The sequence below is a fragment of the Penicillium soppii genome (genome assembly GCF_028829465.1).
Source record: "Penicillium soppii strain IBT 18220 chromosome Unknown utg000003l, whole genome shotgun sequence".
Taxonomy (NCBI): Eukaryota; Fungi; Ascomycota; class Eurotiomycetes; order Eurotiales; family Aspergillaceae; genus Penicillium; species Penicillium soppii.
This window is the reverse complement of record NW_026643233.1, coordinates 2,633,419-2,661,135: the sequence shown is the minus strand read 5'-3', so window position 1 is coordinate 2,661,135 and position 27,717 is coordinate 2,633,419. Positions and strand designations below refer to the sequence as shown.

Genomic DNA, 27,717 nt, shown 5'->3' with positions numbered 1-27,717 from the left:
AGGTGAAAACAACAAGAAGGGCAAAAGTGTAAAAGTATCGCAAACGACGCGGGATGGGGATATGCGTCAAGATGAAGAGTTGATCCCGAAGCCGAAGATTATGACGGAAGGTCTGCCGCGGGGTTATCGGAGATAACAACGGCATCCATCCTATGCTTTATGGCTTCGCTCTACGCTCTAAGACCACAATATGTCCTGCCTGTGGATTCTTTCGTGATACTAGGCTCAATTGATCATATCATTATCAATTGGACACAGAAGCTTTTCAATCCTAGTAAAATCGCTGTGCGCCAGAGAAACCTTCCTATATTGTGCATAGGCCGTGGGAGCCTTTCTTGCTCTGGGGCTGACCACAGCTCCCGTTCTATGGTTCTTCGTTGAAACAGCTGCGCGAGTTTTGTATGATAGATATCTGTGATTTTTTGAATGCTGCCCATGTTCAAAGCGGTATGGTATATCAATCGCGACAATCCGACCAGCGGCACCAAATTTCATGACAGGATCCCACGGCCTGATGGTGGCTGGATGTAATTTTGCATGCCAATCTCAATAGATGTACAACCTTCTCAAAGAAGACCCTTGCGAGCCAACTCAATTTTGCGCGCGGATTCGCCTGCCTTATATCCGCCCTTTGACACACAGACAGCACTTCCCTCTCCAAATTCGACCTTCTCTTCAACATCTGGATGAGGGCACGGGCAGTGATGTGGGAAGTGTACACATGCCAGAGTTCCGGGGCAGAGGTAGTTTTCGCATTGCGCTGTAGAGGTTCCCGAGGTCAGTGATATTGCTTTATTTGCAATTGAAACATGCGCTAGCATGGACGAAAAACACCAAATTTTCAACTTACCTTCTCTCCACATCTGCTGATATCGGGCGCTATCGCTAGGGGCGTTTTGCGACCGCTGCTGCTGACGTTGTTGTTGCTCGCCGTTTCCAAACATTTGATCGAAGAAGTTGAATTGTGCCTGAGCGACAGATACAAGGAGAATAAAAGCCCAGAGGGCTTGGCGCCAGCTTTGGAACATGGCGTATAAATAAAACGAGTAATTAGGCCACGATCCAGTGGATGTGGAGGACGAAGTCGAAGTGGTATAGATGGCCTACTTCCCAAGTTCACGTGACGCCAAGCCCATCTCCGAACTTTTTCGATTCCCCTTTGGAGCTCCACGTCCAAGTTGAACCCCAACATTCCAATTACAACTCACGATGTTTAAACCGCGCGTGCTAGCGCCTCTCCGAGCGCTGGAGCGAGCCTTTACCCCAATCCGGTCGACACACTCGCACACCCAACCGCAATCCCTCCTGCGAACACTCTCCGCATCCACATTCCCGAAAACAACCCCAACGCCATCTCTCTCTCGCACTCTCCTCCCATTCTCACAAGTGCGTTACGCCTCACACGCCTCCCAAGGAACAGCCAATCGACACTCGCGTGATCCCGCCGGCAAGCGTCTCGGAGCGAAGCGCTCGGGCGGCGAGTACGTGGTACCGGGATGCATCATTTTCCGGCAACGCGGATCCCTCTGGTTCCCTGGTGAAAATTGCGGCATGGGTCGTGACCACACCATCTACGCAACCCAGGCCGGCTACGTCCGCTACTACCTCGACCCGCAGAAGCACTCGAAGCGCCGGTTTATCGGAGTTGTTTTCGACAAGAACGAGCAACTCCCGCACCCGCGTAATGCGCCCAGCCGGCGTAAGCTGAATATGGTTGATGTGCCGATTCAGGCGAAGGTTGAGGGCCAGTCTGATCTCATTGCTTCTGTTGATGAGAACGGTGTCCAAGTGTCGGATGTGCAGGCTGTTGATGCCGCTACCGGCCTCCAACTGCGTCCTGGTTACATGTTCCGTGAGGCCAATTGGGAGATTGGTCGTGCTGCTGAGAAGGCGGGCATCACCTCCCAGGGCTATGACCGCCGCAACCGGTGGTTGGCATGGAGGAAGCGTGAGAAGAGAGCCGAGCGGGCTGCTCAGATGAAGAGTATGAAGGGCAAGAAGAAGACGGGCAAGAAATAAGGGCATTTGCTGCGTGCATAATGTCTTGTTTCAATAACTTCTGGGGTTCTGTAGCGATATGAGGATTTGTATCTGGTGTTCATTGTATTATAGAAAGAGCATTTACCCATCAACTTTCCTAACCATTATTATTTCACATATTGACCACTTCCTACTCTAATATATACATATGTAGGTATACTTCAACATTCTTTTTGAAGGTCAAAACGAACCTCCAAAAACCATTTACTTTTAGAGCTATATCCTCTTGGTACCGAATTCAAGCCAATTAAGCACCGTCAATTATGTCCGCAGCGATCTTCTCAGCAAGCATATCTGCACATCCGGTCAGCAAGAATCAAAGGGAGAAGTTCGAAACAAACTCACAAACTGTCGACTGGGGATGACCAGGAGGAAGGAAAGGGAATGCGCTAGCATCCACGACACGCAATCCATCGACTCCGTAAACCCGAGCCTGAGAATCAACAACAGCCATCTCGTCGTCCTCAGTGCCCATCTTGCAAGTACAAGCAGCATGCCATAGCGTCATGACATTATCCTTGATGAACTCGAGGATCTGGGCATCAGACTTGACCTCAGGCCCAGGGTTATACTCCTCGCCAATGATCACGGGCTCCATGGCCTTGCTTTGGAATGCCTGACGCATGCGCTTGAACATGGCAATGGCCAGCTCTTGATCAGCCGCGTCGTCGAGCCAATTGGGGTTGATCACTGGTAGGTCCTTGGTATCTGCCGACTGTATGGTAACATTGCCGCGGGACAGAGGTGTGATCAACACGCCGAGCATCGAGGCATACTGGTATCCATCTCTAGGCTGAGTTGTAAGAAGGTTTGAGACATTCCCGATGTATCCTGCGCCAGAGATGTACTATGGTCTGGTTAGTGGCCATTGTATATTGCATCCTTGGTTATCATCTTACCTCCGCTTCGGGCCAATCGCTGGGGAATTGAGATAGTTTATCGAGCGAGCTTTGGGAGAAAGCTTGGCGCAAGGATTGTGGGATCTTCTCCCAAGCAAGGAAATCAGCCACTGGGTTTGTCAAGAATCCGTTCTTGGTGACCAGTCCACCGACGACTTGTCCCGCTGCGTAGATGAGATTGGTAGCAAACTCGGTTAAGGTTGTCACTCGCACTCGGTATGTAGGAGCGAAGAAAGGGTGATCCCACATGTTCTGCCCAACGCCTGGTCGATCTGCGATAACTTCGATTCCGTGCTCTTCCAACTGGTCAGACGGACCAACACCAGACACCATGAGAAGCTGCGGTGACTGAAAAACACCAGCGGAGATGATCACCTCCTCCGATGCCGAAATGGTGACCATGTTACCCAGTGCCCCCCTCACTTGAACACCGGTTGCCCTTTTGTTGTCGTCAAACACCACCTTCTTTGCGAGAGTGTTGGAATATGTTGTCAAGGTTCTGGGTTTGATCTTGGAGAGGAATGATTCTTCAGAGCTGCTGCGAAGTTCGTTGGAGGGATCGATGGTCGAGGAACAGTACTGAGCTCCCATTAAACTGCCCATGTTGAAATCCTGCGCCTTGTCGATGCCAATTGCCTCCATGCCGAGGTTCATCCATGATGAGAAAGGCATGGCAAAGTTGGCATAAGACACCTGCAATGGACCGCCATCCGAGTCGAACGCATCATCATCATAGTCCGCTGAGGCGTTGTCGGCTCTGTAATTCATGTTTGGTGGCGTGAAGTCAACACTCTTCTTGTATAGTGGAAGGACTTCATCGAAAGTGTAACTGCTGTCATTGACTGCAGTTGCCCAACGCTCCATGGACTCGCGTGTCGGGCTATATGATCAGGGTCAGCGAAGCCACAAATGACCCTGCCAGAGAACTTACCGTTGATAGATCATGAAGTTCAATGCTGAACTGTGAAAATATCAGTTCTGAGCCCCCATCTGCACATCAGATGATACTCACGATCCTCCTAGACACTTTCCCCGAGCATAATGGATAGCTCGCCCGTTCGCACCGGGTTGGTTTCTCGTCACAAAGCCCCAGTCTTCGGGGGATTTCGTATTAGGATCTGATCCCACGGGCAGAACATCGGCAGCAGGAACCTCTGCGAGAGATTCGAGCTCGTAATACCCTCCAGCCTCGATTAACGCGACCTTGAAGTCATTTTGCGCAAGTCGTGTTGCGAGAGCACTGCCACCTGTGCCACCACCCACAACCACATAGTCAAATGTGTGCCCAGTAAGAGGAGCTGCTCGCCGTTCAAAGTTATCAGCTGTTACGCTGCTCGCTTGGAGCGCGAGGGACACGAGGACAGCCTGGAGCAGCATTAGAGCGAATGCTTCGATCACTATTTTGACGTGAACCGTCCAGTGTGGGAGCGAGCAAGGGTCAATATGTATAGACTACAACCCCAATAACCTCATAATTGAGGTGCCTCGGTAATTGAAAGTTGTTATGTGTGACTGTGACTGAGAACATTGATACTACCAATCGGGGGATGGAAACAAAACAGGTTTAAAATAGTAATGATAATTTAGGCACTTGGGGACTTAGTGCGGTTTCATCAATCAATGAGCTATATTACCGAATTCTTGAGTACAAGGAGTGTGATGGCTGAAATCAGGTAATTCTACGTGCTATCCATGAATTCAATTACTCAAATTCAAGCTTAACCTCCGTCCAGCCCTAGATGAACCTTAAATTTACCTTCGTTACTATGTTGTACCTGACCAAGAACACAGACCATGAGACTCAAAGCGTGTCAATGCCAACATGTCTCTATTCGGGTAAACGTTTTGAAGGCATAATTGAGATCAACCGATCGAGCGATGTGGGACTGGTGAACCTAATCCACAGGGGGGGCCGTTGTTTCAAGCCGAGCCGATCGGTTTCTCGAGCCACTTACCAATATTGAGACTCAAGGGTTCCAAACAGGATTTATGCAGGTCTTGTTCCGAATCAACCCCTGAGAAATGCTTTGGTGTCTAACCCCATAATGGCTCATATTTGTGAGCGCCACAATTTCAGGGAATCAAATCCATCGAACTAATTACATCTGCTTACGCACAGAACTTTCAGTGCGAAGGTGTACAGCGTCGAATGCATTTGATCTCTAGTATTGATGCCTGAACATGCCCTATTCTAGACCGCTCTATAGTTACCATGTATTCCTCCATCATTAGTTACATCTCTTGTAGTCTCTTTTTACTTCTACCGAGATTCGATATTCAGGATCGCTTGAAGTCTATAGTATATTCCGCTATAGTACTGGAGGTAAAATCGCAGGATTGTAATGTGGAAATAGCTTTCATCTTCAAACCTAGTGTACTTCGCTTATTAGGGCATCCTCTATAGAAATTTGTGTATTTCAATTTCTGAGCACGGAGTATAAAAACAATTGACCCCTGGCCTCTATACACCTTCGCATTCCAATTTTCCCTTTGATTTGTTCCTAGCTAGTCTATTTCTTTCTTATAGAATTGTATAAGATTGTGCTATCAACCCCATTTAGATTTATTATAATTCAATTGATTCCTGTTGAGTTATGTTTGACTTTCTGTCTGACGTCGTTCTTCAATAAGTGATCGGATAACTGCACTAAGCGGCGGGAGCTATAACTGTGGTTCCGAATCCGTTCTTTCAAAAACAACGATGTACTTACAATGCAGGCGTAGACCTTTCAAATTTGCCATTATGGACGCTATCAATCGATCTGGGCAATCACTGGATACCGAACCACCCCAGCTTCACGTTTTAAAGAAATGAAAAATCGATCTGACCAAGGATTTGGACAACGCCAGGGAGCCATGGAAGGCGAGAGGATCCTTTGATCTCCAGCTCTGGACCCAAGCAGTTAAAAATCGAAGAAACTAGCTTGGAGAGGTCTGAGTTAAATAGATTATAACAATATGAACCTAGAGTGAAGTCAATATGAGCCTAGAGTGAAGTCAATATGAGCCTAGAGTGAAGTGGCCAGCCTTGAGATCGCTGTATAGTACAATTTTATAGGACTGAAGGAAAGGCCGTCACCAAGAAATAGAACTCACGGGCAAACACCTCCGAGTTATGCGAATAGATCCTCTCTCAACAGGTTGAACCAGTGTCTGCTGTTCACTTAAAGACCACCGGGTCCTACGGTCATTGACAGTCGCGGGTTCAACGCTATCATGGAACCTGACATATACCCATCTACTACGATTGACGACATCAAGGAGCTTTGCTAAGGGAAAAAGTTCCTGATAGTCCTCGATTGCGGAGCGTGGTACCATCAATGCCGGGTTCACCCAGACTTTCTTAAGTATCAAAGTGTTGCTAGCCATCGCGGTGTTGAGATCATAAAGGTTGTCATCATGGGAAACAAAAATTCTGTTACCTATGTCCAAAGGCTCATCGACAACATTCTGCGGGAAGTCCGCGAGTCCTGTCGGGCTTATATCGATGATCTTTTCATCGCAACGGAGACACTACCTGAACATGTCGGGTGCTGTTTATAGTTCTCCCTAGTAACTAACTATTTATCACCTTTTGGGCACACAATCAACGACCCAATTTTCATTCCCCAGCCGCGAGACGGCGGACAAACGCCTATATTATCCCTGTCGCAAAGTAATGGGTGCATGTGATTCACTGCCAAAAGTACGACACAAACAAAATCTAGGACCCTGTTAATCAGGTCCGTGCGCTACTTTAAGTCAGCCCCCTATCAGGCTGTTGTTGCTTAATTACATATTTACATGTTTCTACGGAGTAGAGGTAGAACATTGTTCTCTATTCATTGTGTAAAGCCCGTGGAATCTAGCAATCTGCATATTGGATCATTCCGTCAGACTATCCAGCAGTGTGAAAGCCATGAAGAACGCACTACACAATCCATTGCCTGCCTCACTTTCCAGTCCTTGACCCCCTTTGCTCCAGATGGCTTTATACAAGCTAACGATGCCCTATAGGCGAGTGCAAAAAGGCCGCCGCGATTATCGAATCTTTCATCAACCCCAGACTCAAGATTGATGGCGAGATTCCGCGTAAGATATTCCAAGGAGCAAAGGTACACAACGAACATTATCTTAATTGTTATACACAAAACAAACCCTTACTCCATTCCAGGGAATCGCAATCTACACAGCCTTCAGAGTGGGCTTCCTAGGCTCCGTCCGCTTCGGCTCAGGGCTGATAGTCGCTCGCCTCCCCGATGGCAGCTGGTCCGCTCCATCGGCAATGGCCATGGGCGGCATTGGCGCAGGTGGTCAATTCGGTGCAGAATTGACCGATTTCATATTCGTGCTCACCACCGATGCGGCAGTGAGAACGTTCACGCAGTCAGGTACTTTGACCCTAAGCGGGAACATCTCTATGGCTGTTGGGCCCGTCGGCCGGAGTGCTGAGGCCAGCGGCGTTGTTGGGGTCAAGAGTTCAACTGGGGTGTTTACTTACTCGAAGACTCGTGGGCTGTATGGTGGGCTGACGGTTGAGGGTGGTGTTCTTGCGGAACGCGCTGCTGCGAATAAGAAGATGTATGGGCGCAGGATTCGGGCGACGGAGTTGTTGAATGGGTTGATTCCGTCGCCGCCTGAAGCGGAGGTTCTTATGGCGGTTTTGAATGGGGATTTCTTTCAATTTGACCCATCTGTTCAGTCAACGGAGGATCCAGCACAAACCCCTGGGCAGAGCACTGGAGCCTCAGTTCAATCTCCTGCTGAACAGCCGCAGCAGGTTGCTGCCTCTAGCTCTGCGACTGCGGCTACCGGACCAGGCGCAGAAGAGACACCCGAAGGCACAGAGTCGTCTGCGGGGGTGATTCACGATGCGCGTGAACCATCCAGACCCGAAACAGCGGCCTCAACTGATCAACGGATACCAGCTGCTGAGCTTGAGAGCGAGCATGCTCCCGGAAATACTGAAAACCCGAGTGAGGACACCCAAGATGTGACGGGGTCGAACATCCAAGAGACTGTGCCTACCGCTGAGCAAGGACCGGCTACAGAGCTGCCCGCAAAATCGGCGCCTGAACCGGTAGAATCTATCACTGAAAGCCCTCACAACTCCTCTCATGAATCAACCACTCAACATGTGTCTCCTGACAGCCAAAACACAGAGCAGGATCAGAAGCAGGAGACTCAAGTGAAAGAGTCAACGAATGACGCTATGACTCATGAATTGAAGACCCAGCAACCCGAGCCTGTCACCGAACGTGTATTATCTAGCGACCTTGGCACATCCTCCAAATAAGGGCAGTAAATACGGAACGATCCAGACAGATGATTGTTAGAATATATCCATTCTAGAATCAAAATGTTAAATGAAATTGGTATCAAGACAAGCACATATCACTCCTCATACAAACTACCCAGAATCAAACTTTGACAAACAAATTCATTCCCCACAACCCTAGCAGAACACTTAAGCTCGCCAGGTGGCGTGGGCGTAGACGAAGCAATCGACCTCTTCCTCTTTTTTCCATGAAACAAATGAATCCGCTGCGTCCTAGCTCTAGGCGTGAGCATGGACTTCGCGGCCGCCTGATCCGCATCATCAACATAGATCCAATCCCAGCTAGTGGGCACGCCAGCATCAGATTGGGAGTCTATCAAAGCCCTTGCGGTACCGAGATCGGGAACGCGCTCGACGCGGGACGCTCCCAGGGCATAGGTGAGGAAGATGTAAGCTTTGCGCTTTTCTTCGGCTTTGCCGCGGCCCATGACGAGGAGGACGGAATGGCCTGCGAGGAGTTTTGGGCGTGCTGAGATGGTCTCGGAGAGGCGGGCTGTGGATGGGGGTGTTGGGAGCATGAGGCGGGATTTTGTCGCGCCGTTGAGGTATGTTGATTCGCCGGCTGGGAGGAGGTAGATGTCCCAGTCTAGGACGCGGCCTTTGGTGACGCAGTCGTCTACCCAGCGTCCTGATAGACATGGGAGATTGAGGGCGAGGGCTTGCATGTATTTCTCGCGCCGGGAATGGGTCTCGGCGATCAAACAGGCGAAGCCTACATCCTCGGCGAGGGGTGTGAGTTGCAGGCCTTTGCTATTGGGGTCTGCGTCCTTGGCGTTGGTTTTGGTGGGGGTATCAAAGGGGACAATCGATGAAGATTCGAACAGCTCAGTAAATCCTTCATGTAATATGGTACCACCATTCTCCACGATCAGCTTCGAGATGCGACTTTTGGTTGTTTCGTCGTCTCCGTAAGAGACTGCAAATACCATGCCGGAAAACATGCCGTTTGCTTGGTGAATGCTTCGAGAGAAACGAGCACTGGGGGATACAGGCGCAGATGACTTCTCAGAGGGGGTATGTACCGTGCTCTCTTGCTGAACAGGTGCCGGGCGAGGTGTGAATGCCCGGTCTTTCAGCTGATTCCACAATATAGTGTCGAGATAGATACGAGCAAGAGGCACCTTGATCACGTTTTCACTGTTGTTCAGGCCGCCATTTGGCAAGCTCTTGCGTTGCTTGGGGCCGACTATGACAGTAGAGTGACCATAGATGTCAGTGATAGGATAAAGACCATCGTCAGCTGCTTTGGCAAGCTCCTCTCGGGTCAACCTGTCATCGAAGCCGCGAACAACGTGGGTAACCTTGGGAACATTGGGCATATCAATTTTGACACCGTCTCCGAGCCGAAGCTCGAATCTCTTCACTGCGCCTTTTGTCACCTCGAGATGAAGACTATCCTCGAATTTGACAGAGTATTTGTCCTTTGGTACTCCCAAGGGTGTTCCAAAGCATGTTGCTGGGTAGTATGCACGTTTTTGGCCCATCCAAACGGCAAGTACTTGGCTTGGAGCGATTTGAGCAGTGTCTTCCGATAATGTGTGTGTTTGTCGGGGTGTAGTAGGAGGATCTTCGGTGGTGTTTGCCCCTGACTCGAGAATATCATCAGATGCAATAATTGGTGATACATCGGCGACTTCAGAGGATGGAGCCGACGGAGGTTTGGGAATCACAACTTTAGGCGAAGGTTGTGGTTTTTCTATAAGTCCGGAGCTCGTTTCAGGAATATGGTTCTTTTGCAACGGCCGTGATGTAGCCTGTTTGCCGATTCTTGATCTCCGGCGAACTGGCTGCTCGGGTGAACCTTCGATTTCCCAGACATTTTCGGTAGCTCGCCGCGGAGGCTTTTGTTGCCTCCGAATTATTGTTTCAGGGACTTGCAAGAAAGCCGCAGCATCCGACTCCTCTGGGATAGGAGCGGGCCGAAATTGCGATGAATGGAACGGCGTAACAGATTTAGGTGGTTGAGCGCGAGGGGTGACAGGTATGATAGGATCAGAGGCAATATAACTTGAGCTATTATTACCGCGCCGCCTCTTCCTCGGACGGGTTGGCGATCCATCCATCAAGGCATTGAACTCTTGATCCTCCGTTATGAACACTCCAATTCCTAGATCAAAGCCACCAGTTCCGACCTGCGGCGAAAGATCTGCGGCAATCTCGGTCAAAGCTCTACGCTGGCTTCCTCCCGGGCTGGACAGCAGCTTTTTAAGAGGGGAAGAAAGTGCCCTCGGCCCACTAGGTCGGATGTTATTGCTTCGGTTACTTGGCGCCCCATTGAACATGGGCGGAAGGTCGTCATCTTCATTGCCCAGCCCATTGGACCCAGTCTCAGAGTTGAAATGAGAATGACTGGGGCTTGTCTCTTGGACACTAGGCAATCGAGCCATGTCTCCAATATGCTGTAGGCGCTGATGAACAGGTGTCTGGACTACATCGAATGGCATCGACGATGAGTTTCCTCCAGTTTCTGCTTCCGCTCTGGATCGCGATGCCTCTACATCACGTTGCTCTGGTGGGTTGCCGGGAGGTATTTGTTCGGCTTCAATGAGGCATACACTCTTACCGGGTTCCGTGGTTTGTGCAATTGACGCGGTGCCATTTCTCTGAGTGTTCGAATGTCTTGATGTTGGTCGAGAGAAGGGAGGTGAAGATCGCAGACGTTCTCTTGCAGGAGATTGAATGCGCGAGCGGGAAGGCGAAGGGGTTTGGCAGATAGGCTCAATATATTTGCGATCGATGCGTTTCGGCGTCGATTGAGGGGACGGTTGGGAGTCTTTCACCATCATCTGAGAAGAGCGCACCGCACCGTTGGGCTGTTCACCAGTATGGGAGGCGAGGTAAACTGGGCCGTCTGTTTCATCATCAACTTCCCCATCATAGCATCCGCGAGATGGAGAAGCGATTGGTTGAAACCCAAGTGCCTGGGAAAGTCGGTCGTGAGCACTGGCGGCGGCAGCAGCATCCAGAGGGCCATCGTAGTTCTCTTTGTCCTCTTCCATTGAGGATTGAGGGGCGTCTTGTGACCTTGGTACTTGTACAACAATATCTTCCTCTTGCTCTGTTTCCTCCTCGCTAGCAACAGCCTCCGCCATTGCTTGATCTGGTTCAATCGGCTGCTCGGGGGAAGTCTGTGGTCTGGCGGATGTAGATCTAGCAGGAGCACTCAGCCCATTTAACTGGGCCGCAGTTTCCTCATCGATATCCCGCTGCCGCCGCGCACGTTTTACAAAGCTTGACTCTTTGTAGAATTCCTTGTCACTCTGATCTGAGTGGAGGTCATCTGCCGACCGAGTCAACCTCTCACCCAGAGTAAGGTCACGCCTCGTCTGAGACTCTTTCATCGATATATAGTTCAAGTTCGGTTCCGATGAGTCTCTCATGAAATGGCCCGGCAACCCGACCAGAGGGGAGGAAACACCAGTCATGAAACGGGCCCGTTGAATGGGGATATTAGGCGACGGGCGATCAGATGCCAGCTCAGATTGCAGGCCATGAACTATGGGAGACGACGGAGCCTGGGTGGCTCCGAATACCTGGCTCAGACCGAGAAGGCCACCACTCGACCCGATATCCCCGGCCAGTGGATTCCGCGAGATACTGGGAGTCTCGGTTATCATGCCCTTCGGCCCATTGCTCTTCACCACCGTCCCAGGTGTTTCTGCCAGGAAACGTTGCGATTCGGGAAAAAGATCGGGTGCGAATGCCATCGGAGAAGACTGGTTCGGTTCGGATGTACTTGCGACCTCGTTGTCGTAGTCTTGGGAAAAGGTCGGTCCATGGTGTGCGTCCAGTTCCGATATGAGATCGATATGCCCGCTATCACCCTCATACAGAGTCCTCAATGTTGCTCCGTCGGCCCCTGTTTGTAAAAAGTCCTGGTGCATCGACTCCTCATTTTGCCGAATCATACTGTCGTATACCGACTGTGAAACGACCTGTGTGTCCCCCGGAGCAACGTCTGCGGAGCTCATGTTACCGAATTGCGAGCCTGGACCCATTGCCAGTTCATTGCCAGTATTGTTGGACATCATGGGGCGTGCCTCATGCTGCCGAGATCGAAACCGAGGGTGGCGACTTTTACTCGGTTGTCCGGGGTCTGATGATTTCGGAGGGAGATGACCGTTGGATATGTCGTTGGAAAGGCTGTTAACTTCGTGTGTAGGACAAAGAGCGTCGTGGTTGATATTTTTGGCAGACTGCGAGAGGCTCGAATGAAATTGATGCTAAGGATATTGGAGTCAGTCCAATGAGGTGTGAGGAAACCTCCAGGGTCGTCACATACTAGCCCCAACGCGTCGCGTTGTAACTTCACCAAATCGATGCTGTCTTGGCTTTCCATTTTTTTGACATAAATTCCAACAGAAGCTATTGCTTTATTACGACAACAGCCTCATGGGCAAGCTTATTTGCATTCTCGGCCTTAAACGCCTTTTATCAAATGAAGAACATTTACTCGAGTGGAGCGTCGACGCGGAACGCGTCGGTCACGTGCTAAGTAATCTTACCCTTTATGGACTAGCGCCGCAAAAGGATATCCGTTCGAACATTGTACAACTTCAAGTTGAGCATTTGTGTATGTACGATTGAACATATCTGAGTAGGGATTGAAAAGGAAATATGGAATAATGATGCATCATTTAAATGGCTCAGTATGCAATGATAATACAGGTATTCTATGACAATGCCAGATTGCAAGAGGGTATCAGAAGCCCTTAGATCCGCCTCAATGGGCAAGTAAATCGAAAAAATTACAGAAAACTCAATCACGAGTCCTGTTCGGAGTCCATCGTTTGATCATAAACTCGCGGACTTTGTACTGGCCAAACAAGGCTCCAATATCATCAATGGAAGCAGCAGGCGGAGGCACATCCACGTAGACAAGACACAAGCTTTTCATCACCTGAGCCTGGACACGGTTCACACAATGCAACCACCACCAACTCCTCGCCTGCTTCTCCGCTGTATATTTCTTCCGCTCCTCCGTTTCGGACCAGTAGGGGTGAGTGTAGGATGGGATGACGACGACTGCGAACTCGGCGTGGGAGAAGACGGGTCCGCGGTTGTAAAGCAGGTAATCAGTTCCGAATTTCACACCGGAACGGATGACCCAGCCCAGGGATCGGAAGTGATGGTAAACGGTGTATGATACCATGAAGGGATCATCGGGTTGGAGGGCGGCGGTGCCTTCACGGGTTGGTTGGTAGGAGTGGTGGCAGAACTGTTGGAGGAGGGCGGAGATGGGGGTTGGTGAGGTGGATTGGTCTTCCGAGCTCAAAGGTGCGTCGTAGATTTGCAAAGCTCCGAGTCCGTAGGCGAGGAAGAATGCCTCTTCGTTGGAAAGTTGTAAATGTTCCTCGTTGGGGAAGTCGTCTACATCGAGTGACTCCACGACACTTTCAGATAATGGCGAGTTTGATGAGAACTCTTTTTTCTGCACGAGTGGCGAGAAGCGCACGGATTTTCCATTGGTTTCGGTTTCGGGCTTCTGTTCGAGATCCGCATTCTGAGCTGCCAAGCGTGCCTCCCGAGCCTCCAGCATTTTAGCCTCCTTCGCCTTCTTCAGAGAGTATTTCTCGGCTGGGGTCGCTGTGCCATTAGCTGTGTCGTCTGGCGTTGATTGCCCAGTAGGGTCATCGGTAGAACCAGACTCTCTAGCAGCAGCTTCAGCCTTAAGCATCTCCTCGATGGCCAATTTTTCCATACGAGCACGCTCTAACTTCAGTCCACGACGCTCCTCTCGTCGGGCTCTTGTAATTTCCTCACTGGTCTTGCCGTCATGTAACCCTCGCCTCTTTTTCTCTCGCGCCAGCCAACTAGGCTCACTTCGACTGAGACTACCTTTGCCAAAGAATCCCATCTCCCACAAGGCTTTAATGGCCTTCTCGTCCGTAACATGGATCGATGAAGTGGCCTTGTCAAAGTAGGCCGAGTGGACTTCTTGACGACGAGGTGGGGAGATAAGGAATGTGAGGTACGAGAGAGCGACGCTTATGAGAGATAAAGGGTTATGAGGAATTACAGGTGGAACATGATGTACATTGACCGGGAGAGGAAACTGGTGAATTTGTCTGAAGTTGGGCCTAGGAGGACGAGGTGCACGGGGACGGGCAACCTTTGCCGGTTCCGACTGGGTAGCCGCCGGCTTGTCCATGTTGGTTACTGGAGTAGCCATCCCGGACTACTATTGAATGAAATGATATTCGAAAAGCCTAAGACATCCGAGGTTAGCGAATGGTCTTCACATGTATGCGTGTGATTGAATCATCATGGTATAATCTTCTCAGATACCGTTGTAGTCAATTCAGCAGATCATCGACAAGCAGCTAGAAATCAAAGTGCCGCTTGCCTGAGCTAAATAAGTGGTGTCATCACCGAAGGTGAAGGGTGTGGGAAGTGTAGAAGAGCTGGAGAGTCATCTTACCTTGAATGTGTCCGAATGAGACCAAACTGAGTCTGAATCAATTAGTAAAGCCAACCATGTCACCGTACATTAACAATGACCTAAGTCCAACTTGAAGCAAAATATTGTCTGCAAGTGGAGGAAGAGGAAATTTTGCGCTTCGAAAGCTCCGTTAAAAAGCACCGGGTGACTAAGCAGGGTGGTCCGAGCTTCAACCTTCGAGAAAAAAAATCCTCCACTCTATCGCCGATACAAGTGTTAAACCTACGACAAATCACCAATTACCGCCAAGTGAGTCTTTGATTACTGTTGTTCTTTGACGTTCATCTGCTAATATTGCCCTTCTTAGAATGCATCTTATGGTATGTACCGTTCGAAGCGAAATCGAAAACCTTCGGTCCGAAAGCAGTCGCTAATTTTCAATGGACAGTACACTCTCGACGCCCAGGGCAAGCGTGTCTACACGCTGAAGAAGGTATGTGAAATCTGCCGCTGGAAATCTGCCGCTTTCCAGTGATCATGTGGTTTTCTGAATTCCTGGATTTGGAGCAATGAGACTAATTTTCGGTTACAATAGGTCCAGAACGGCGAGGTCACCAAGTCTGCCCACCCCGCTCGCTTCTCCCCCGATGACAAGTACTCTCGGTGAGTAGTGACATGTGGATTTTGCGCCATCATAGCATTGAGAACTAACTTCTTCTAGTCACCGTGTCACCCTGAAGAAGCGCTACAACCTGCTCCTTACCCAGCAGGCCGCTGCCCAGCTTTAAATGGCCCGACACTCGGAAAAGTGAATTACCGGGCATAGCCCATGTTTTGGCGAATGGTGTTTTTCTTGCAGTCACGGATGGCTGAGATGTCCATACTTGTTTTGCTCCCCTTGGATATTCTGGTCGGGGCTCCACCTAGACATTCGGAAGAATATGATACCTGATCTAGGTTCGTGTTTAATCAAGGAATTTGTTAAATGTTCATAAAACCTTTAATTGGCTATATTCTATGTTCAACTGTAAATCACAGACATGGTCATTCCTCATAAAAAGGCCAATAACCACTGTAAACATGGCATTGACCAAGTGAACTTTTGTGTTTCCATGCCCCAAAACTCCAGCCCATGTAATCAAAGATGCAAAGTCAACACAGCACACTCAGCGCTTCCGTGAGTTGACATTGCGGCCAGCACCGACCTTGGTACGACCGCCAGCCCTGTTACGCTCGCCGGTCAAGATACCAGGCAGGTAGTCTTGGTCCATGAGATCACGCTCGCGGCGCTGGCGGCGCTCTTCTTCCTCGTTGGCACGGATATACTCCTTCTGGTCCTCGGCGAGGACGAGCTCCTGGCCCCATCCTCGCTGGCCACCACCACCCTTCCACTTGCCGTTCGCGCTGCCGGCAACGGGCTTGGGGACGCTGTATACATTGCCGCGTTTATTCCACTGCATGTTCTTCTTCAGGTGCATGGTGAAGGCGCCATTGGCGGTGGTGGTGCAGGAAACACGAGTGAGGGTATCCTTACCACAGCGAGGGCAGAACTGCTTGTTCATTTCCTTGGTGGTCAAGAAGCAAGCGTGACAGCGCTTGACGAAAGTTCGCAGGTGCTGGATCTTCTGAAGAGTCGTGGTAGACAGAAGGTTCAGATTCATTTGCAGCAGAACGTTTTGACACTTTGCAGCAAGATTAGTAATTGAATATACGACAGAGAACCAGGTGGGGTATACTTACAGCGAAATCAGTAGTCATGGTTGCAACCTGCATAGTCTTCGGCGCAGCCGTAAGAGTCGCTAATCCCGAGTCATCTTGAGCGAGGCGCTTCTTATAGTTCGTAGGCGTGATCCATTCTCCGCCGTCAGAATCAGCGGCATCGTCATTGTCTTCCTCCTCTTCGTCAGCGGCCTCTTCGTCGGCAATTTCGACAGCAGCCTCAGCAAGCTCGTTGGTCTCCTCAACTGCGGTAACCTCTTCCTCCTTTTTAGGCTCTTCTTGGACGTCTGCGACGGTGGTATCCTTCACGCCCTCGGTAACGGCCTCCACATCAGCAGGTTCATCCTTGGCCTCTGTCGGCTCTTCTTTGACGGGTGGTTTCCCGTTGATCCTCTTTTGTCCAGGAACACTTCGCAGGCGCCAATCACCCTCGTTCTTCTCGCACTCAATCTCATATGCAAGCGCGAGTACCTCGATATCGGTTCTGCTCAGAACAGACCGGTCACCAGTCTTGCGAGCGAACTCGCTGATAATGTTGAAGCTCTTGGGGGTGGGCGAACGCTGCTTCAGGAAGGGCAGATAGAGAGTTTCAACACGAGCGCGGGCATCGGGGTCGCGGATTTCGGCCACCACTGAGGGGGTGGTGATAATTTCCTCGCACTGGGCAAGTAGTGTGGAAAGCGGCGGGGTATTTTTAAGAATCGGGCCGGCGTCCAGCACAATTGTGTGAACGGGCTTGGTGGAAGCGGCAGTAGTCTCTGCCATATTGTCCTGCTAACTAGGACTTATCCCACAAATCAATAATGAGAAAGAGCGAGGTCGTTGACGACTTGTCAATTTAATGTGGTAAAAGGAAATTTCTCTGTGAAGTGGCCTGTGCGTCCTTATCGGTCTATCTTATCGCCTATCCAACAAGCTCCAAGGTACTACTACTACTTCAGAACTACATATTGTACTTTTTTCTTTGAACACTGTGCTTTTCTACTGAGAACTTTGTTTTGATTTACATCCCGAGGTATGAGGCCTGTTGGTGATTACAAGATGCTTCTACCTCGAATATACCATGAAAGTTGCGGACTCCCACCCAATTTGCGAATATATATCCAGGGATTCAGCAATAGATCACGTAATATTGGGATGAGAACTCCATCTTTCTGGATATCGATAATGTTCATCACAAGGAGATTTGTAAGTATTGACATGAGTAGCCCAGTATAGTTTTTGTTTGCGAGAAAACTCATCACTCCCAGTTACTAACAGACTGGGTTAATTGAGACTGGGCATATTATTCCAAACTGGACCAACTAGTTCCTGCATCTCCCCGAAGTACAGTAGTTTTCTCAGAGGCTATATCATATCAAAAAATCTTGAGCACTTTAAGACGATAAGATAATGGTGGGCCAAACAAGGAAAATCCTTGATTGGTCCTCTTTCTTATAACGTATGTGACTAAAAGATAGTATAGATTTCTTTTTATATGACGATAGGTGCACCAATGCAGACTCAGTTTGAATCCAAAGCGTTTCTGTGAGGGACGAGAATAAGAAAACAAGAAAACAACATTTTTGTACATTGCAAGGAGTGGCAATTGACTTTTTCAAGTTGAATTTACAGTGTCTTTGTTCAAAATCTGGACCTGAGATCTTGGAACGAGTTGCTTGCATAATCGGTTATGTTGCAAGAGGTATAATTTATAGTGAGGAAGATGTGATCTCACCAAATAGACATGTTGGTGGCAATCTGAATTCTGTCAATCGGCAGATCTTGATAGTAACCTTCTAGACTCGAGATCCTCGAAAAGACCACCAGAAACAGCGGTCAACACAAATCATACAAACAAATAGATGGCTTCTATGCTCCAGCATGGCCTGATATGAGCATTTCTTTTGAGTCATAGTGTTGAGCCGGCTACCGGCATCTACCCTGCTGTCTGTCTGGCTTACATCGAAGCACTACGTCAGTCCACCAGTACTTAGAAGGAGATAATGGGGCATCAGCAGAACGTTCCTTTCAAACCAGACTTGATGGTAAGCTCATCCATCCCATGGTATCAAGAATTGAACCAGGCACAGACCCGTCAGAGTGGGCCGGGTTGTAAGAGTGCATGTGGTGTGGGACTCAGGAAGTTTGCCATGTTGACTGCGAGAACCCGATTAGAAAGACCAGAGGACGCAAAAGGCGCAGTAAACAACTGAGAAATGATGAGGACAGCTAAGCATCTTTCGACAGTATTTTATTTCACTATTGGGCAGTTTTTGACCTGCTAGCTGCCATGACAACATGACAGCCGAGGAAACCTGCAGGTCGAGGGTCCCTCGCGCCCTGCATATTCAAGAGAGGACCTTTTCAACAGCAAAACGCAAGAAAAAAAAAAGCTGTACCACCAAAAGAACTACATATCTCCCATGCTGCGAGGAAAGTGCGTTAATGGTAATCAGTGCAGGTATTCCCATGCTTGAATGTGATGTATCAATTAGTTCGCCGACTCCACTTTTGTGGGATACTTGGCCACAGGCCTCCTGAGAAATCCAATGGCTCAGAGTATTGTTAATAATTGCTGTAGTATGATTCTTACGGGATTGCCACGAGCTGAAAGCGCACGGTTTACAGTTTTGCATTATGCAAGATGTGTGAGTGGTGAATGAGCCAAGTAGACCACAAGATAGGTAGAAGCCGCCCTGAGCGCCGATAATCACGAGGTATGGCGTGGTAATAGAACCAGTAACTATAGCAAGGTGAAATTTTCGAGGCGGAAAATTTTTCATATTCATTCACATGAAGTTTTTGGCGCTCATGTCCAGGGTAATTGGTAACGGGTATCCCGTACAAGAGGATCGCCGCTATCGACTAGTGGCTGCACTCAACGAATAGGAGAATTTACCTCTCAATCGATTTTGACTTCTAGATGCAGTCTTCGCTCGCTCTCAATAATTTATTCGTAGTAGAGTTCGGTTGCAAGGGAGCAGCCCCTTGCACATCAAGCGAGCTTAAACGGAGCCCTAACATGCGAAAGGAAACAACTTCCACAAAGCAGATGATTTCTCTGTCAACTGTTGAAACAGTTTCAAAATCTTCTAAGATAATTCCTTAAATTTCCAAGGTAACCATAGGAGGGGTAGATGAGGGGCGCGGAAATTGTGTATTGTCGTCGATCAACCGATGTATAGAGTCAAGGCGATCGGGCCGCTTCTGATCGATCGCGTGTTTCGAAGATTAGGTCCTCGAAAGCTTGGGCCTTACAACTCGTTAATTGTTCGCTTTCGTTATTCTCGTACGCTATGCATTTTCATTGCCTGGCTTTGTCCGCCGCATCGCGGCTACGCCGCGGATGGGAATATGATATGTGGATTTTCTCTAGATGTGATGCGCATATCTACCAAACAGGCTCAAAGATCCAATAGACTCAGCTCTTTAAATTGCGGAGATTATCGATGGCGACTTTCGTAGATCAATGGGTTAAGCGTGTTTACGAAGTGAATGGGCAGGCACTAGATACATCCTGGGCTGGCTGGCCGGGCTTAGAGCTTGAAAGTGGTCTACTTACACTGCAATACCCTTTAACAACAGGCAGCGCCAATGCTTCTTCGGTGTTACCATCGGAGATGACCGGACATGAAAAGAAATGATCCCCGACTTATTGCGAAAGAAGCCCGCGGCTAATGATCTTCCACAGCATGGCAATCAGATTTTTATAACATCTTCCACTATTGCAAATAAGATTCCAGCATTTTAGACCATAACAATAGTCTGCCAATGTATATATACTTTGTCATACATCAGTTATGTTCCCCAGAATAGAAGAATGACGCATGCATTGACTTGATTTGATCGGTAATTCGGGCGGATCGTCCCTATGCGATCGTCGCGGTGATCAACGTCTAGTTCAGACCAATTGAGCCATTAAGAGCAAGCGAGAGCAAAGGGGCGAAGGTTTCTGAAGTCTCAGAACAATCTGTAGAAAATCGATATATCAAAGACCCTGTAAAAACTCTACTTCCTCATTCATGTGGGACCATCCTTACCCATAATAGCGATGTGCGCGTATTATGATGCCAACGAAAAAAGAAACACGATGGAAAAGCAAAAATAACAAAATCTTAAAGTTGCATTCAACATGCGCGTATGGATTCATCGGGGCCAACTCTGGTCCCGACTTGTTGTATGCAGCCCCTTGCGCTGCATGCAAACACGCCCTCTCGCAGGATGAACTTCTGTCTCATGTCTAAGTATCGGCCCGCCAATCCGGGGAGCGAGGAGAGACAATGCAGGCTGATATTTAATGAATTTTGTACCCTGGTGCAGATGAGAGTGGATTCCTTCTGAGGCCGTTGGGTTTCTGGGGCTGCATTGTTTATGAGTCCGCTCCCTATGAATTTATGCGATTGGCATTATAATAAGGACACGGCCTCCAAACTGATTTCCCTTTTTAGTGGCCCAAGGGATTCTTCACTCTTATTAATTTGCTTCCCGATTTGTTCTATTTTTGATCGCACCTGGCTTTTTCAGTCGTTGTAGATCTGATCTAGATCATTTCTGGGGTAGCCATTCTTTGAACAAAATTTTGCTAAAGCTCAAATATCGACTGAGATGAGCATGTTCCAATTTCGAGATGTAATATTTCAGCGGGGGAATGATGGAACATATTTGTCTTCTCGTGGTGCAAAGGCGATGACTGTGAGCGTTGTCTTTACCAGCTTGGCATCTTTCTTTGTGGCCCTGAGGATGTATACTCGAATCAAGCTTATGAGACGGGTGGAAGCAAATGACTGGATGGTTATTATTGCCTTGGTATGTCGCCCATTGAGCCGAAAAGTACTAGATGTTAATACAGATGAATAGTTAAATTCCTTTGTCTTCCTGGGTTTAGATGTTGTCGAAGCCACCAGTGGCATGGGAATGCACATCAAAGATATCCCACCACACATCCTTGAGAGACAGATGAAGGTAAGTTTACCCTAACTGCCAACTTGCTATTATCGATTTTGAGTAATATTTAACCTTCGACATAGGCATTCTGGCTCACCATCCCGTTCTATAACGCCGCCGTCCTCTGCGCGAAAGCCTCCATCTTAATGCAATATTTCCGAGTCTTTCCCACGCACCGTATGCGCGTCATTTGCTGGATCATGATCTCAATCCTCGGCATATATGGTACCTGGGCGGTGATCAGTGCATTCCTCAACTGTATCCCGGTTGCCAAATTCTGGGATGCTTCGATCAAAGGACATTGTCTAAGCCAGCCTGGGCTTTGGTTCTCGAATGCTAGCATGCACATCACAACCGATCTTGCTATTCTCCTTATTCCGATTCCAGCTCTGATAGCAGTCGACTTGCCTCGGAGACAGAAGATTGCGTTGATGATCATGTTTGCTCTGGGTGGATTGTAAGGTCTTCTCTGATCTCTAGATGAAGAAATATCCCAAACTAACATCAATAGTGTCTGCATCACTAGTATCATCCGCCTTGTCAGCCTAAAGATAATCTCAGATTCCTCCGACCCCACATGTATGCTCCCAGCCCTAACAACGAACAACCATCCAAAATACTAACCCAAAAAGACGACAATGTCGGCGCCGCCTCCTGGTCCGCCATAGAATGCAACACGGGCATAATCTGCGCCTGCTTACCGACCTTGAAGCCGCTGATCGCACGCCTCTTCCCGGGAATGATCAGCACATTCAACGGCAGCCGTCCCACCTTTGGCGACACAACCCAGCGCAACTCCACCTGGAACGGGGACGAAGCGACCCTCGGCGCATCTCACTCAGACCCCGAGTACGGGGCTGGCGACCCAGAGCGAGTTCTCGCCCTTGTCCCCGGCAGTGGGTTCAAGCCGGCGCAGAAGCCCTTCGCTCAAGACGAGGAAATGGAAATGGCTGAAGTCCACTCCGTTCCTCCCCCTATTCAAAAGCATCGTCGCGCTGCTCCTTCAAGGTCTTCATACTCGTCATTTGCCCGTTAGGGTTGGGCGAGATGTACCGTTTTCCCCACAATTTTCTTCACACACCGTTTTATGTTCGCGACAGTATCGCGGAAAACATGATCTAGATGCATTCGGGGCTTTACATCGGGGACCTACACGCCGCCCTCTTGCACGATTATTAATGGGCCACACCCAACCCACGGGATACACCTTCTTTCATTCTCTTTCTCCTTTTTTTTACTTGCTTGAGACTTTCTGGATGTATGATCAATGGGAATGTGAGTGAGAAATTCTTGGATATATAGTCGAGGTACAGCAATCGAACCAAACAGATAATTTAATACCAAGCGCTTGAGAATTAATGGATGAATCCTGAAGCCATGGCTATGATAAAACAATTCGATTGCATTGCGGCATAAATAAATCACCCGCCTATGACAGGCTTAAACCAAAGAAATCTACGCATAGTTTGTCTAGGACAGGATTCAACAACTTAAAAATCGGCAAACTCCTTGTCGACCGCCTCATAGTGATCGAAGAAACCCTTGAACAGCTTGACACCCAGGCCGGGATCAAGGCTACCGGTAGTGGCACGAATACTGTGCATGCTCAGTTGCGGAATGCCGCAATCGATGGCCCTCATACCGATTTGAGCACTGGTCATCGGCCCAATAGTGCCACCGCTGCGGGAGTCATTGCGGATCTGGAAGACCTGCAGGGTTGACCCGGTGCGTTCTGCAATACGGCTCATAATGGCAGCGCTGACACTGTCAGTAGTCATGTGTCCGTTTGAATCGGCAGACACGGCAACACCGACGTTGAGGCGGGGCGAGTGGTTCTCCAGATAGACGTTAAGGAAGTTAGGGTTTACTGCGTGGATGACATCGGACGAAACCAAGAAGCTGTTGGCTACCGTCTGGGAGAGGAGGTTGGGCCCGTAGTTATCCTTAGCGAATGCCTCGGTGATTCGCTCAATGATGCTGCTCATAAAGTTTGAGCGAGCACCTTGTCGAAGCAAACTGCCAATCTCTTCATCGTCGAACATGCCGACCATCTTCACGGTTCCAGTGGATGTGCTGTCCGAGGAAGCAATGAGGGCTTCCTGGGCAGCATAACAGCAAAGCTTGTCGTCAATACGACCGGCGAAGATCATCTCCTTCTCCAGTCCACCCAGCTGAGCGGGCTGGGTATCAAACAGCTCCAGTTCCCAGTTCACAATGGTGCTGTAATCCGTGATACCAAGCTCCTTGGAAATAATCTTGACCAGTTTCTCAGGCTGAGTTGAGGCAAATTTGCCATAGTTAATGCTGCTCGATTCAGTCTTGGCAGTCTCGAACAGGTCTGAGTTATCAATGCCAACAACAGGAACCATTTGAGTTTCGGGGTTGAATGGGCCGTTGGCGGGAGCTCCGAAATGAGGAGCGAGGGTAGGCACACGAGCAATGGGCCAGTCAAGCTTCACCAACTTAGTCTCAACCTTTCCGGTTTCAGGGTCGCGGACGAGCACACGGCCACCGATACCAAGATCACGATCCCACCAAGTAGCACCAAGACCACCAGCGTACGGGGCCACGGCAAGCTGCTCGAAGCCTGCTTTGTTGGGAAGCTTGGAGACAGGCTTGAGCTTGGCAGTCAATGCATCGACGTGGCCAGCGACAATGGCGACACCATTTCCGCTCTCGTATTTCGAGCCGATGTTGAACGCAATCAATGAGCTACCATTGCGTGAGGTGTAAAATTTCCCGCCGCGCTTAAGCTCTGATGTCCAGACTGTTCGTTCAGAAAGGTACTTGTAGCCATGCTCTTCGAGCTGTTTGGAGAAGGATTTGACGGCATGGAAGATGGTGGGGTTGGAGGTCATGAACTCGCAGTATGGCTTTGAGTAGTCTTCGGGTCGGACGGGCTCATTGGCGACCGGTGCCTGGGCTCGGACGGGCTGAGATGCAGGTACCGGCTCGAATGAATCGGGCAGCTGGGCGGAAATCTGGGAGGCCCAGGGCATGTCGAGACCTTGAGCCGAAGCGAACTTTCTGGTCATATTGTAATTATTGAGATAGTTATAAGATTGTGTTTATGCGTGTATGTGAGAGAAAGAGGAAGAGTTGGAGATTGGGGAGTGTGTGAATCGTGAGGGGAAAGGCGGAGTCCGGAGCCGCCCCTTGCTTATCACCGTGTCCGGTGACGCGATAGCGTGTTCAGCTGTTCAGCTTCCCCTGACTAACGCCCATGTCTCGAAACAACATTATAGGGATGTCTGCCCACGATACGAAATTGATCACCTAATTTTGTTGAAGGCTCATAAAATAAAAAAAAGATCAATATCACGTATCGCCAGACAGTGAACCAATCCTATATTCTTAGGCAATCAAATTCTCATCAGTACCGTCTTCGTCTCCAAGTAACAGTCCATGCTGTAATGAATACCCTCTCTTCCAATCCCACTAGCCTTGAAACCCCCAAACGGCATGTCAAATGCTCCAGTTGGGCTAGTGCAGTTAATGCCAACACTGCCAGCCTCCATGGACTTGGCGAATCGCATAGCCCGCTCAATATCGCGAGTGTAAACAGAGGCGTAGAGCCCATACTCGGAGTCATTGACCATTCTGATCACTTCTTCTTCCGAGTCAAACACGTTGATGTTGACCACAGGCCCAAAGATCTCTTCCTTCATAATCGGAGCGTCTTCGGGCGTCTCAAGGAAAACTGTAGGCTCAATAAAGTATCCTGCATGCCCGGCAATCTCATCTCCACCCAGAGCAAGCTTGCCATCTCTCTTTCCAAGCTCAATATATTTCTTGATGGTATTGAACTGGATCTCATCCGCCTGAGGCCCATGGGTGACATGAGGCTGGGTGGGATCACCGGGTGTAATGGCCTGGAATTTTTCTTTGAACAAAGAGATAAATTGATCCGAGATGGAAGAGTGTACATATACTCGGGAGTTCGCCATGCAAACTTGGCCGCTATTGAATTGGAGGCTATTAGCAGTTTCCTTCGCTGCGCGGTCGAGATCGGCATCCCCGAATATGACAGCCGGCGACTTGCCGCCGAGCTCGAACAGCACATTTTTCAAATTGGACTTGGCCGCTGCCTGTTGGATCAACCGACCAGTTCTTCCTGACCCGGTGAAGGTAATCATTCTCACGTCCATGTGGTGTGAGAGTGCAGAGCCCGAGATGTGACCATGGCCAGACAAGACGTTGACCACTCCTGGTGGGAACCCGGCTTTCTGAATCAAGGCAGCAACCTTTGCTGACTAGAGAATTGGATTAGCAATGAGCTTTTCCTCAAAGTCACGAGGTTTTCTCACGGTCAAGGGTGCCTTTTCGCTGCTCTTAATTACGATAGTATTACCAGCTGCAAGAGCAGGACCCATCTTGTTAATGAAAAAGTAAACAGGCACATTCCATGGGATGATAGCAGCAACAACACCGAATGGCTGTTTCAATGTCATGTTCAAAAATCCAGGCGTATGCAAGCTCGTCTGGCCATGGTTGTCCCAACCAGCTGTTGCGAAATATTGCAACTTCTGTGCAGCAACCTTTGCATCCCAGTATCCAGATACAGGGCGTCCCATAGAATTGGCCTCCAGATGAGCCAGCTCTTCCTGAGATTCGAGAAGGAGTTCGGCAAGCTTCATCATGTATGCTCCCCTGTCATTGGGAGACAAGGCTGACCATGCCGGGAAAGCTGCTTTGGCGGCTGCGACGGCGGCGTCTGTATCTTCGACCGTTGCCTCGGACACTAATGGTAAAAATTAGTATGTGTTATATTTAAGGCTTCATAATCCTGTAATTCTACCCAAAGCAACAGGCTGACGAGTGGCAGGAGATTTCAACTCAAATGTTCCTGCATCAGAGGCGGCTCGAAACTGTGCTACAGCGTCAGATTGTGATACATATGTCTGTGCAACACAAATATAGAACTCGCCTCATTGTTAATGAACAAACGGGTCTCGGCCTCGTTGGTAATGCCAGGAGAAGACATGGCTTCCAATTAAATGTAGTCGAGAGGCTTGATACTAGGTCCACGTATTGGATTAGGTCTCCTGCAGCAGATTTTAGGGGAAAGTTTAGTTAACAAGAGTCTCGTACGATCAAATATATCAATTCCAGTCTCACGAAGAAGAAGAAAAGGACAAATAGCTTGTCTCAGGGGTCCTGTAGCTCAGCCCCGCGTGAGCCAGTGGTTACTCCGCATTTGCCGTAATCATGGATTTCCCCGCTATCATCTATCAATGCGAGATGTGACATTAAGAAAAGGCAACCAGTTATATTCGTAAGGTGGATGGGTGAGTTTAGAATACGGGGGCTGATGCTGTCGCTTACTTTCGCGGAAATGGCGGTAATAAACATCAATGATTTGAAGAGACACATGTTCAATTGTAAGTTGAAACAATTAATTTTCTGTAAGAGCGTCTTACAGACAGAGTAAGTGGAACAAAAGGTCAAGTTTCCCACTACATTTTTATGTGTCGAAGTGCATTGCCGGCCATGCACATCCATCAATGAGCGATGACGATGTGGGATTTGAAAATTACAATATTCTCAAGGCAGCTCTGGAGTGAAACCATATAGCTTCGCGAATCGTTCAGGCTATACATCCCCGCCCTGCATGTCTGGCGACATGGCATATCCTGGTCTACTCTCTAGGTCTTGCTTTGGGTCATTTCAATCCTCTTTGGGGTTGCTCTTCGAACCATATATATACAGCGGCTAATCATCCCATAATACAGTTGCATTGGAGGATCGTCATATAAGCTGTTTCTAGATCTTTTAGACTCCATGTATATTGTCTCGTTTATTTTATAAGGCTTGTGACAGAGTAACTCATTTTCTGTCCTAGCACACATAGATGATTGCACGGAGGGACAAATTTACACTGGTGACAGCATTGATTCTAGATAGATATCATCATCTAACGTCGTTACCAACCTAATGAAGCCTGTTGTCATCTGGAACATTCCAGAAAAGTTCTAGATCATCTTCATCCGCCTCTTCATCCACAGTCCTGCCATTTGGAATACAAGGCTCAACACCTTCGATCTTCAGTCCTGGCAGTTTGGCATCTTTCTCACGCGCCAGTTGCTCAATCAGGGCATTGGCATCTAGATCGGATTCGTAATCCAGATAGGGGGTTCTCTTGTCCACGGGCTCTCCGAGGCCGTAAATCCGGAGAGACTCCAGAGTAGACGGGATACAATCAACAAGATTAAAAGACTTCGCGTCAAGCTGCGTCTTGCCATCTCCTGCACCTCGAGCTAGATAGCACAGCGTATGAGCTCCAACACTGAGATTCTAAAAGCGTAAAAAGTCTTTCAGAGAGACGCGCAAGGCTGTGATTTCCGCCAGAAGTAATAATAAATAATATAGCCAGAAGTAATTATGAAAATCCCAAAGACAAAAGAGCCAAACCAAACCAAAAGCTACAACTGATT

General features: G+C 48.9%; 11 protein-coding genes across 11 annotated transcripts; 4 read left to right on the top strand and 7 right to left on the bottom strand.

Annotated features, from left to right (window-relative positions):
- Positions 1–566: 566 nt before the first annotated feature.
- lcl2 lies at positions 567–1,028 on the bottom strand (the record flags this gene model as incomplete). The annotated part of the gene is made up of 2 exons (XM_057238657.1): positions 567–760; positions 851–1,028. The coding sequence occupies 2 exons, from the start codon at positions 1,026–1,028 to the stop codon at positions 567–569; spliced, it is 372 nt and encodes a 123-aa protein (XP_057101268.1).
- Positions 1,029–1,209: 181 nt separating this feature from the next.
- N7529_003129 (mitochondrial 54S ribosomal protein bL27m) lies at positions 1,210–2,019 on the top strand (the record flags this gene model as incomplete). Its single annotated transcript, XM_057238656.1, has 1 exon — positions 1,210–2,019. One exon carries the CDS (start codon positions 1,210–1,212, stop codon positions 2,017–2,019), a length of 810 nt encoding a protein of 269 aa, XP_057101267.1.
- Positions 2,020–2,356: 337 nt separating this feature from the next.
- On the bottom strand, positions 2,357–4,316 carry N7529_003128 (GMC family oxidoreductase; the record flags this gene model as incomplete). Its single annotated transcript, XM_057238655.1, has 4 exons — positions 2,357–2,887; positions 2,940–3,819; positions 3,871–3,900; positions 3,952–4,316. 4 exons carry the CDS (start codon positions 4,314–4,316, stop codon positions 2,357–2,359), a joined length of 1,806 nt encoding a protein of 601 aa, XP_057101266.1.
- Positions 4,317–6,837: 2,521 nt separating this feature from the next.
- On the top strand, positions 6,838–8,214 carry N7529_003127 (lipid-binding SYLF domain-containing protein; the record flags this gene model as incomplete). Its single annotated transcript, XM_057238654.1, has 3 exons — positions 6,838–6,880; positions 6,936–7,033; positions 7,093–8,214. The coding sequence occupies 3 exons, from the start codon at positions 6,838–6,840 to the stop codon at positions 8,212–8,214; spliced, it is 1,263 nt and encodes a 420-aa protein (XP_057101265.1).
- A 98-nt stretch (positions 8,215–8,312) lies between these two features.
- N7529_003126 (chromatin-binding protein RAD9) lies at positions 8,313–12,595 on the bottom strand (the record flags this gene model as incomplete). Its single annotated transcript, XM_057238653.1, has 2 exons — positions 8,313–12,479; positions 12,539–12,595. The coding sequence occupies 2 exons, from the start codon at positions 12,593–12,595 to the stop codon at positions 8,313–8,315; spliced, it is 4,224 nt and encodes a 1,407-aa protein (XP_057101264.1).
- Positions 12,596–13,015: 420 nt separating this feature from the next.
- On the bottom strand, positions 13,016–14,428 carry sen2 (tRNA splicing endonuclease subunit SEN2; the record flags this gene model as incomplete). Its single annotated transcript, XM_057238652.1, has 1 exon — positions 13,016–14,428. One exon carries the CDS (start codon positions 14,426–14,428, stop codon positions 13,016–13,018), a length of 1,413 nt encoding a protein of 470 aa, XP_057101263.1.
- A 592-nt stretch (positions 14,429–15,020) lies between these two features.
- On the top strand, positions 15,021–15,426 carry N7529_003124 (H/ACA ribonucleoprotein complex subunit NOP10; the record flags this gene model as incomplete). Its single annotated transcript, XM_057238651.1, has 3 exons — positions 15,021–15,131; positions 15,234–15,301; positions 15,360–15,426. 3 exons carry the CDS (start codon positions 15,021–15,023, stop codon positions 15,424–15,426), a joined length of 246 nt encoding a protein of 81 aa, XP_057101262.1.
- Positions 15,427–15,804: 378 nt separating this feature from the next.
- Positions 15,805–17,122, bottom strand: N7529_003123 (rRNA-binding endoribonuclease; the record flags this gene model as incomplete). Its single annotated transcript, XM_057238650.1, has 2 exons — positions 15,805–16,320; positions 16,379–17,122. 2 exons carry the CDS (start codon positions 17,120–17,122, stop codon positions 15,805–15,807), a joined length of 1,260 nt encoding a protein of 419 aa, XP_057101261.1.
- Positions 17,123–20,944: 3,822 nt separating this feature from the next.
- On the top strand, positions 20,945–22,319 carry N7529_003122 (uncharacterized protein; the record flags this gene model as incomplete). Its single annotated transcript, XM_057238649.1, has 5 exons — positions 20,945–21,145; positions 21,197–21,301; positions 21,367–21,740; positions 21,795–21,862; positions 21,916–22,319. The coding sequence occupies 5 exons, from the start codon at positions 20,945–20,947 to the stop codon at positions 22,317–22,319; spliced, it is 1,152 nt and encodes a 383-aa protein (XP_057101260.1).
- A 454-nt stretch (positions 22,320–22,773) lies between these two features.
- N7529_003121 (M18 family aminopeptidase) lies at positions 22,774–24,318 on the bottom strand (the record flags this gene model as incomplete). Its single annotated transcript, XM_057238648.1, has 1 exon — positions 22,774–24,318. One exon carries the CDS (start codon positions 24,316–24,318, stop codon positions 22,774–22,776), a length of 1,545 nt encoding a protein of 514 aa, XP_057101259.1.
- A 327-nt stretch (positions 24,319–24,645) lies between these two features.
- On the bottom strand, positions 24,646–26,267 carry N7529_003120 (aldehyde dehydrogenase family protein; the record flags this gene model as incomplete). Its single annotated transcript, XM_057238647.1, has 4 exons — positions 24,646–25,536; positions 25,591–26,024; positions 26,082–26,156; positions 26,231–26,267. 4 exons carry the CDS (start codon positions 26,265–26,267, stop codon positions 24,646–24,648), a joined length of 1,437 nt encoding a protein of 478 aa, XP_057101258.1.
- Between the last annotated feature and the right edge of the window lie 1,450 nt (positions 26,268–27,717).